Source organism: Mycetomoellerius zeteki, unplaced genomic scaffold, assembly GCF_001594055.1.
Source record: "Mycetomoellerius zeteki isolate Tzet28-1 unplaced genomic scaffold, Tzet1.0 scaffold701, whole genome shotgun sequence".
Lineage (NCBI taxonomy): Eukaryota > Metazoa > Arthropoda > Insecta > Hymenoptera > Formicidae > Mycetomoellerius > Mycetomoellerius zeteki.
Window position 1 is genome coordinate 231482 of NW_017257722.1, and position 9709 is coordinate 241190.

Genomic DNA, 9709 nt, shown 5'->3' on the forward strand with positions numbered 1-9709 from the left:
TTACCCTGAACGGCAACTTGCTGACTCCGGAATTATTCCGGCGTCACGGCGGTTACGTGGCTCACAGGTGTCACCTGCTACCGAGTTTGACGGTTCGCCAGACCCTGATGTACGCCACGTGGCTCGCCAATCTAAACAATCGCGAGGCCCGGGTGCGACAGACCCTCGCCGACCTGGCACTCTCGCAGGTCGCCAACCGGTCGGTGAACGATCTCACCAGGCCGGAATATCGACGATTGATGCTGGGAGTGCAACTTGCCAAAGATCCAACTCTGTTGCTATTGGACGAGCCAACCTGGGACACCGATCCCCTCAACACATATCTCATCGTCTCGATGCTGTGGTCATATGCCACTAGACGCGGCTCCATTGTCGTCCTCACTATGGAAACACCTAGATCTGACGTGCTACCATTCGTCAGTCGCGTAACGTTACTGTGCCTGGGCGCGGTGGTTTATTCTGGACCTACTAGGAGCATGCTAGATTATTTTACCTATATCGGCTTCCCGTGTCCGGAACTGGAAAATCCTTTGATGTATTACCGTAAGTAATACCGCATGGAACAACGTTATTCTCCTCCTTTCCTTCCCAAGCAACAATTGGACGTCCTTGGACATCCTTCGACGTCCGAAATATGTCCTGAAAAGTCCAATTTATGTCGCTGTATGTTAAACGCCTGAAATACGTTCTAAGGACATTGGTTGAACGTCCTATAATGAAGTTATTTACAGATATTTTAGGGATGTTCAAAGTACTTTGCTAATATATGTTTAATTTTCGAGCAGTACGCGAACAATCGTCGTCAACAAAATCCGAGGACTATCTTTATATACATTTATCTTGGAGCTCAATAACTGTTCGGTGTCCTTCTATTTATTTTCAACAATTTATTGATCAGAAAAGATGAATAATTTCCGAATTATCTGTGCCATTCGAGATTGAACGTACTAACGACGTCTGTGGGCAGTATTGTACGTACAAAAGACATTTATGGGATTTGGTTTAGACGTCCATGCGACGTCGATTTGTTGCTTGGGTCCCTCTCTCTCCCCCTTTTTCCTTTTTCTCTCCTTGTGATTACTATTTTGTTTAGAAAATTATATTCATTTTATTTCAACAATCTTTATTATTTTCCGAGCAAGTTCTTAGAACGTTTTAAAAAAGTAACTGATTTAAGTAATGCTGAAGATATTTGAAGAAGATTAATTAGAATAACAATAAGAAACTCATTTTTAGACTGTATATGTGAGAACACAATTGATAAACTAGAAGCCTATATCGGTCGAAGCTAGATCTTTTAATGCTTTAAATAATATTTAATGTGAATTATATAAATGTTATAACTTGCATATATATAATATTTGTAGTCCTTCAAACTGCGCGCCGAATTTGGTTTTCCGGACTTATAAACGCAATTAAACTACTATATATAATAATACGAATTAAATTCACTGACAATTTTTTATGCACGGCATCATATTAGCTAGATGTTAATGTGCTGAAAAACTGTAAATAAATTTATTGCGAAAAATATTACTTCAGCCGGGAGTCGAACCCGATCTCTTGTATTCCGTACGAGCGTCCTAAACCATTAGACTACCGAGGCAATAATTAAAATAAATCAATATATCAGAATTCGTCGTTTTTTCAGTGTGCTTGTCGACTGTCGATCGCCGCTCCAGAGATCGTTTTCTGGAGTCCAATCAGCAGATATCGGTCTTGGTCGAGAAATTCAAGGTGGATGGAGTGCTTTACATGAAAGAAGGACCGCAAGTGCCTCACAGTATGAAAGATACGGCTCTTGGTATCATGCATAAGGGCTTAGGCCGTGGAATTAAACCCGGATGCTTCTCGACTCTTTTGGCGTTATATTTGTAAGTTTCTCGAATTATAATAGACCTGTTCTTTTCAGCTGAACTTCTTATACGGTTCATCTTTCTTCCTTTTCCCTCCACGTTGAAGAGAAAAAGAAAAAAGGTGAACCGTGTAAGAACTTTAGCTAAAAAGAACAAACCTAATGACTTACGAAAATGGAGTATCACATTATTTGAACAAAATTAAAGCTTAACTAGTGTAACAAATTCTTCAAAGTTAATTTTTCTTCGGAAAAGATTTTGCTGACAATTATTAATTGTAAATCTTTTAACATTCGATGTTATATTGGTATCACGTATGTTTTGAAAGTAAATACTTTCGAGCTGATCGTAAAGTCTGTCGGCAAAATTAAGATCGACCATTTTAGGGTAACTTATTAATCATATTGTTATATTTAGACGAAGTATGGCGACTACATTCTCGTTCAATAAGATCGGCTTGGGACACTTTGCCGCTCGCCTGCTGTTACTGCCATTCGTCGTTGCTCTAATGAGTATACTATATTCACATTCAAGTCCCGTACAATCAAGAATTTTCTTGCAAACCGGCGGCTTGATCTTCAATGTCTTGACGTTGTTTTACGTAGCCGGAATAGTTGCGACATCTCTTTTGTGTAAGTCAAAAGGCAAATTAATAAAAAAAAAATAGATAATAAGCAGCTTTCCAATATCATGAGTCTCTAATCTTCAATCTTAGAGATATTTAAATAATTTTTAACGTTTTTTTTCAAGTTCTTTTTATTCATATTGTTATTCAAAATATATGTTGAAGTGCATTTTTTTATAGTTTACATTTAGCGTTTAATTACTTAAAGATTGATACAGTTCCAGGTTTTCGCGCAAGATATTACCAAGAGAAACGAGAAGGTCTGTACGGCGGCGCAATGTTCTTGACCGCATATACTATGCTGAGCCTTCCACTGAGTTTCATATCGACGCTGATAACGATCGGGATTTTGATTCCCATTTTGGAACTGGACCTCACCTCGTGGGCGTACGCTTCCGGCATTCTATGGTCCAGTTACGTGGCAGCCGAGCAAGTGACAGTAGCTGTACTGATGGTGGTCGGTAGACCCATAACCGGTGCCATTACAGTACTGTACATGACCCTGTTAGCTTTGGTAGTTGCGTCGGGTGCGATTCGTAGCTTGAAGAACTTGCCCTATTGGTTGGCGATGGTGACGATCGCATTACCAACGAGATATGCATCTCTTGCGTTGAATCAGTTGGTGATCGAAACCCCCATTCTATCTAATTTACCCTACAACGAGAGTTTCACCTGTCCGGGTGTGCCTGAGCTTTGCAGGTACCCTGACGGCAAAACTTATCTGATAGAACGTTTCACTAGAGAGGGCGAAAACATCCCCGAGGTATTAAATGTAGAGCTGAATCTGCTGATCTCTCTAGCGTTTGCCGTCGGACTTATTATATTGAATAGCGTTTTGTATCTGTTGCCACTATCTGCCAGAGTGAAAGCAAAATTCAGAGAATAATGGATTGTTGAACATATTAAATCCTCATTTAATGTGATCGTCGTATTCAACGCTGAACGAAGTTCGAATATTCGGATTTGGCGCCGACTAAATGGCGTATGTACTACTTATTTGATTTAAATTCTGAATGTATATAAAATTGTAAATAACATTAGAATTAGGAATATCGATCAAAGAAAAAAACGCATATCAAAAATATTAAAAACTTTTATTTCATATGTTACAAAATCATTTTGTTTATCTTAGCATCATAATGTAGAATATATAATATTTCTTTGCAAACGTGACATATCATAATCATTTTGATAATTTACAACAAATAGAAATATATGTACATTCAAAAAAATTTATTAACTGTTTTGTACAATATAATGCAGTTAATGTAAGTAATTAATCAAGCAGCTCTCTCTCTCTCTCTCTCTCTTAGTCGTAATATTTACTTGATAATTGAAACGTTACAATATATTACACGAAAAGTACGAATCTACAGAAAAAAACGTGTATATATATATATAAAAACAGAAACATAATTGTGCAATATAATTATTCATAATCAATAGCTCTATTTATTTGTTAAATTGCATACTTATAATTTAAAATGTATTAAAAATTTACTTTCAGGTATCGTAACATTATCATACCGCATATCACATTTGCGAAATATATTACTTATAAATCCTGATCTGTAACTTGTCCCATTTCCTTAAGATCGTCGGCAACACTGAATTCACAGTCCGTTGAACTGATGACCTGACTAATATCGACATTAGGTGCGATCTCAATAAGTTTTAATCCTTCTCCTTTCACTACTTCAAATACTCCAAGCTCTGTGATAATTAAATCTACACATTGCTGACCTGTAAAAAACAAAAGTTATTACATACAGTAACTACAATAGAAATAATACAGAAATAATAGAAAATAATTACCATTAAAGTATATCAATTAACATTAAATTATTTTCTTATTTTACATATAGATCAAATAAAAAAAATTGAATATCGCCGGTTTTTACCTGTGACAGGCAAGGTGCAATTCTTCAAAATTTTTGGACTTCCGTCTCGGGCTGTATGCTCCATAGTTATTACTACCTTCGTGCTCGCCGCGGAAACAAGATCCATGGCACCACCCATGCCTTTTACCATCGTACCCGGTATCATCCAATTAGCTAAATCTCCATTCTCCGACACTTGCATGCCTCCAAGAATAGTCAGATCAATATGACCTCTGTGTGTAAAAAATATAATTATTAAACTTGTTTACTTTGAATATATCCCAATATTTGTCGTGACAAGACCATGCTAATAATTAATCTATATAAATAATTATATACAAACCCTCGAATCATTCCGAAGCTATCATCACTACTAAAGAAAGCAGCGCCGGGCAAAACAGTTACAGTTTCCTTTCCAGCATTGATTAGATCCGCATCGACATCATCTTCATTCGGAACAGGACCCAACCCAAGAATACCATTTTCTGATTGCAGTGTCACTTTCACACCCTTCGGGATATAGTTACTAGCAAGTATAGGCATACCGATTCCCAAATTGGCTGCAAAAATTTCCAATTTAAGTACAGCATTGATGAGAAAATTTGATTATGTCATTCAAAATCTTTCAGAGTATCTATATCTTCAATTCAATTATTTTATCAACAAGTTTATAACTTTAAAACTTACCATACATTCCATCCTTAAATTCGAGAGCAGCACGCCTGATAATCATATCCCTCGCTTTACTAGCCGGTGTCACTTTCTTAGGCTTTATGGTTTGTTTCGTCGAACGTTTCTGCAGAAAAAAATTATATTCATGAGACATTTACATAATTAAATATGCATAACAAATATTAATCCAAGTAAATAAGCACCAACCTCAATCCGTTTCTCATAAGATGGCCCCTTCACAATCCTGTCTACAAAAATACTAGGTAGGTGAATGTGATCAGGATTTAATTGGCCTAGTTTCACAATCTCCTCCACTTCGACGATTGTTATTTTGGCCGCCTTGCACATCACAGGATTGAAGTTCCTTGCCGATTTCCGGAAAATTAGATTACCGGCTGTGTCGGCCTTCCACGCCTTCACGAGCGCAAAGTCGCCAGTGATGGCGGTCTCCAAAACATAATTCCGTCCATCAAACTGGTTCACGTTCCTCGGTTCACCCGATATCTCGGCATTACCGTTCTTGTCGTATTTTACAATGACGTTGCCCTCCTGTACGATGGTACCAAAAGCCGTGGGAGTGTAGAAAGCTGGAATGCCAGCACCACCTGCTCTTACACGTTCTGCCAAAGTGCCCTAAGTGAGTAATAATTCGAATTGTAACAATTTGCGAGATTCATGACATACTTTTTCTCGTTTTCAAAGCGTTACCTGCGGCGTTAGTTCAACCTCCAATTGGCCACTAAGATACTGCCTTTCGAATTCAGGATTTTCACCCACATACGATGCAATCATCCTTTTGATCCTGTGTTCCTTCAGCAATATACCCAGCCCAAAGTCTTCTACCCCAGCATTATTCGAAACTACTGTTAGATCTTTTGAACCTCTTTTTAATACAGCTGCTATTAAATTCTCTGGGATGCCACAGAGACCAAATCCACCAACCAAAAGTTTGGCTCCGTCGTGTACATCAGACACAGCTTCCTCTATATTTTTGAAGACTTTTCCATTTCCTACTGGTGTTTTCAGCTTTTCAACTTCCTGTTCCACTTCTGGGATATCAGCTTTGATGGAGAAATTAACGGTGCATACCTGTTAAATGAAATTTAAATTAGATCTGCCTAAAAAATATTCTACAGTGTACCTTTAAAAATTAAAGAATACACTATATTAATAGTTGCAAAAATGAGAAATAAAATATATATATTCAGAGATACAAAAATATACAAAAATATTTTTAAAAATCGAAGATTTACATTAAAATAACAAATCATTAAACAAATAACAGTTTAAATAAATAATTATTCAAGGTGGCTAAATAACATAAAACATAATTAAGAAGAAGCATGTAGCCATGTACGCAGGATGTTTTTTGCAAAGTCATACATTTAAAAAATTTTAAAAGTAAACGTTTCGATTAATTTTTTACCATCTTCAGTACAATTTCCAGAATACGAGATGAAACATGAAAATAACAATTTCTTAAAACGAGTAATTATATACCAAAGATATAACTGCACAATTTCAATTTATTTAAAATGTATATTGCAGATAGTTAATTATATTGCAATATCGCTCTTGAAACAAATAGAGAATTAAGATAACTCTTTCTGTGTGTAGGTTATACGTACGTCTGATAACACAACGAAAGTTGTTTACGCACCCGTGATACTTTTATGGCACCTCGGGGGCCACTGCTCCAACGCAGAAATATACCGCTGACCCCTCTCAATGCGAATGCCATGGTCACCGTATGCTAAACGAACAATTGTTATTCGTAAGACGTATATCAGTCCGTCGGAGGTTAAGCTCGAGACTTAACGCTATCTGCTCCGATATTACTTCATCAATTCTTCTCAGAATATATCTTGTTTGTCTTGATTGTGTATCCTCTGTTTTTTTCGTTGTAATCAGTCTCGACGTGCCAAAATACCTTCTCGCAACAATTGTTAAGGAACTTCGCGCCGCAGAAACCTGCGAAACCTAACCCCTCACTAACAACTCACGCACGGAGGTGCGGACGGTGACTGACTAAAACGGAACGCGCGCCGACGTTTCAAGTTTCAATTTGAAATCATGCGATCAGGAACGTATTAATCGGTGTATTAAAGCTCAAGAAATTGGTACTGTGACTCACACGATTGGGTCGGAAATTCATACAGAAGTATAAAGAAAGTTCAAGAAACAGTTTTAAGAGAAAATTTCGAGTTTAGGGCTCATATATTATAGAACGTTATACTTATAACGGATGTGAGCGTGCATTAGTATATATACATATATATATATGTATAAAATACTTAGAATTTCAGAAATAAAAGCACAAATTACTAGTGTTATTATTGGCATTATTTTTGTAAACAATATTAAAAGTAAGTTATTATTTTTTAAACAATATTAAGTGAATTATTTTCATCTATCATAAATTGTCTTTTTAGTCTTTTATTAATTATAGTTAGCTATGTCTTCGACTTTTTCTTTTTTGGGCCACGGAATCGTTCTAAACCTTATCGCGAAATACAACTCCGATAGAAAACGTGTTTATCGTGTTTACGCCGTTTTGCAGCGAGGACATCAGCTTTCAAACGATTATGCAGATATTAGATATTGATCTGAAAGAAGGACGATTTGATAGCACAACAAGTACATATATCTTCTTATTTTTTTTAATTGCATTTTTTAATACAAGATCTCCACACGACTTCTCAAGAATTATTTTATCTGGACAGACAATTAATTAATTTATTCTATAAAGATACACACAAAAATTTTATGGGTCAGCATTTGCAACATGAAAATAACTCAAAAAGATGCTCTTATTTATTGTATATTATATTAAATAATATTTATTTAATCGTATGTTATATTAATATGTATAAGAATTTATAAAATACAATATTACATGTTTTTAATAAACGCAAAATTATTGAAATTCTTGCGTAATAATGCTAAAGAGAAAAAAAAAATTAGAGAAGTCTGTTTCTTATACATTCAACATAACTGATTTCTCCACATATCTTGATTGTTATCTCAGATAACGAGCATCAATTAACCTCTACAATGACGATATTACATTCTATAAATAGTCATAATCATTTGATTTCATAATAAATATTTATTCAACGTGTGAAATCAATGAAGATCATGCCTTTGTTATAAAGACTTTATTTCTCGGAACTGAATATAATAATTTCTCGCACTCTTACGGTCACATCGCGTGAACTTAAACCTACTTGTAAATCTAATATTCTACATATATGTAAAAAGTTATTAAAATTTAAAAAACGACAAGAAATGCTATAGAGATATTATTTGCAATTACGCACAATACATCATTATGTGAAGATATTAATAATTATATTATTATTTTTAGAATCTCATTAATCAAATTTTTAAAAGCGATCAGCATTGCTACCATCGATTAGATTCAAAATATTTAATAATCTGACTATTCTTCAGTAAAAATTAGATAAGTTGAATATTACTAGTACTTATTGCACATTATTATGCCTTTTAGGATAATAGTAAATTTGAATTCTGTTATGCTCTTTGTACACAATAAAGAATATTTGTTGATATTAAAAAAAGAGTTCCGCTATCATATCATATAGCGAGACGCATATTTGATAAATTTTTTTGATAAATGTATATTCTCGCCTGCAATACATATTCTTTAGCTAACATTGATTATTTAATTGCACTTAGCTAACATTGATTATTTAATTCCAATCTTTTACATTCATCAGTATGTTTATAAGTTTTTTAATGTACAGGGATCTACTTACATGTGAAATCCTTTTAAATGAAGTTTTAATTGAGTTGTATTCCTGTATTTAATTATTTTTTTACATTCTTTGCATGTTGCCTCTGTATCTCCTTTTTGTGTAAAATAGTCCCAAGTCCAACGAAATTTCACTTCTTTCTTCTCTTCTTCTGTTAATTTGTCTGGATGTGCGTTTATCAAGTGCTTGTGTAATATATCTATGAATGTGAAATGTATAATGAATTTGTCTGTACAGTGACTGCATCTTGCTTTGTTACTCCTTGTCAATTTCGTGTAATGTCCACGGATCCAGCGGCGGACTGAAATAAAATTGGCTCCTGCTTCTGTCTCTGCCATTATGATCGCTGTGTACGGAACATTGGTGACTAACCACAGATACATTGATATTGTTCTAGTGAATAAACTTATTTATACACCATTATCCAGTTATCCAGCATTATTAAGGCATTTTAATTTCATGTGAAACAATCATTTCTTCGTCGAATCGACATTGATTGGTTGAGCTATTCCTCGCTGGGATATCCGGTAATAATAATGTTGCTGGTACACGTAGAAAATACAAGGATTTTTTTTTTAAAGTGCTGTAACTTTGCCAAAAATAATCGGAGCAGCTTACATTTTTTTTTTAATTAAAAGGGAAAGTTCAAAATTTATGATGCTACCAACGGCGTCCCTCCAAAAATTGTAGCAAATCCGTGCATTCCGTTAAAATAGGTAATTTTTAATATGACAAACATGTCCTCATCTTTGTAAAGGTTACAATGATAAAAAGGCACTGAACTTGTCGCGCCATTAGAAATTACGTATTTTAATTAGAAGAAAATTCGCTATCCTACGATAATCTTTCGCGAACTTATCGTCAATCAAATTTGACTAACTCTCACCCAAAATTTTTCTA

The 9709-nt window shown here is 35.0% G+C and overlaps 3 protein-coding genes across 3 annotated transcripts in view; 1 reads left to right on the forward strand and 2 right to left on the reverse strand.

Moving 5' to 3' along the window:
* The window catches only part of LOC108729158 (ATP-binding cassette sub-family G member 5), a 4947-nt gene extending 1400 nt beyond the window's left edge, over positions 1-3547 (forward strand). The window contains exons 3-6 of the mRNA XM_018458134.1: positions 1-543; positions 1652-1874; positions 2274-2488; positions 2700-3547. The exon at positions 1-543 is cut by the window's left edge and continues 36 nt beyond it. Of these exons, the coding sequence (XP_018313636.1) occupies positions 1-543; positions 1652-1874; positions 2274-2488; positions 2700-3367 (1649 nt within the window). The 3' untranslated portion in view covers positions 3368-3547. The remainder of the gene's footprint in view (positions 544-1651; positions 1875-2273; positions 2489-2699) is intronic.
* Positions 3548-3932: 385 nt separating this feature from the next.
* SCOT (Succinyl-CoA:3-ketoacid CoA transferase) lies at positions 3933-7054 on the reverse strand. The gene is made up of 7 exons (XM_018458132.1): positions 6694-7054; positions 5742-6122; positions 5241-5666; positions 5049-5157; positions 4705-4921; positions 4383-4594; positions 3933-4224 (listed from the first exon to the last, which is right to left on the reverse strand). Exons 1-7 carry the CDS (start codon positions 6772-6774, stop codon positions 4037-4039), a joined length of 1614 nt encoding a protein of 537 aa, XP_018313634.1. The 5' UTR covers positions 6775-7054; the 3' UTR covers positions 3933-4036.
* Positions 7055-9064: 2010 nt separating this feature from the next.
* Positions 9065-9709, reverse strand: part of LOC108729153 (uncharacterized) — a gene marked incomplete at its 5' end in the record, with an annotated part of 7577 nt that continues 6932 nt past the window's right edge. The window contains one exon of the mRNA XM_018458129.1: positions 9065-9202. Within this exon, the coding sequence (XP_018313631.1) occupies positions 9065-9202 (138 nt within the window). The remainder of the gene's footprint in view (positions 9203-9709) is intronic.

What these genes read in the sequence shown, in the direction of transcription:
- SCOT (XM_018458132.1), bottom strand. Translation starts at nt 6,774, where the DNA reads ATGGCATTCGCATTGAGAGGGGTCAGCGGTATATTTCTGCGTTGGAGC. An exon ending in AGCTTCGGAATGATTCGAGG is followed by an intron (nt 4,595 to 4,704) that starts GTTTGTATATAA and finishes TTTTACACACAG; the next exon opens with AGGTCATATTGATCTGACTA. An exon ending in TTGCACCTTGCCTGTCACAG is followed by an intron (nt 4,225 to 4,382) that starts GTAAAAACCGGC and finishes TGTTTTTTACAG; the next exon opens with GTCAGCAATGTGTAGATTTA.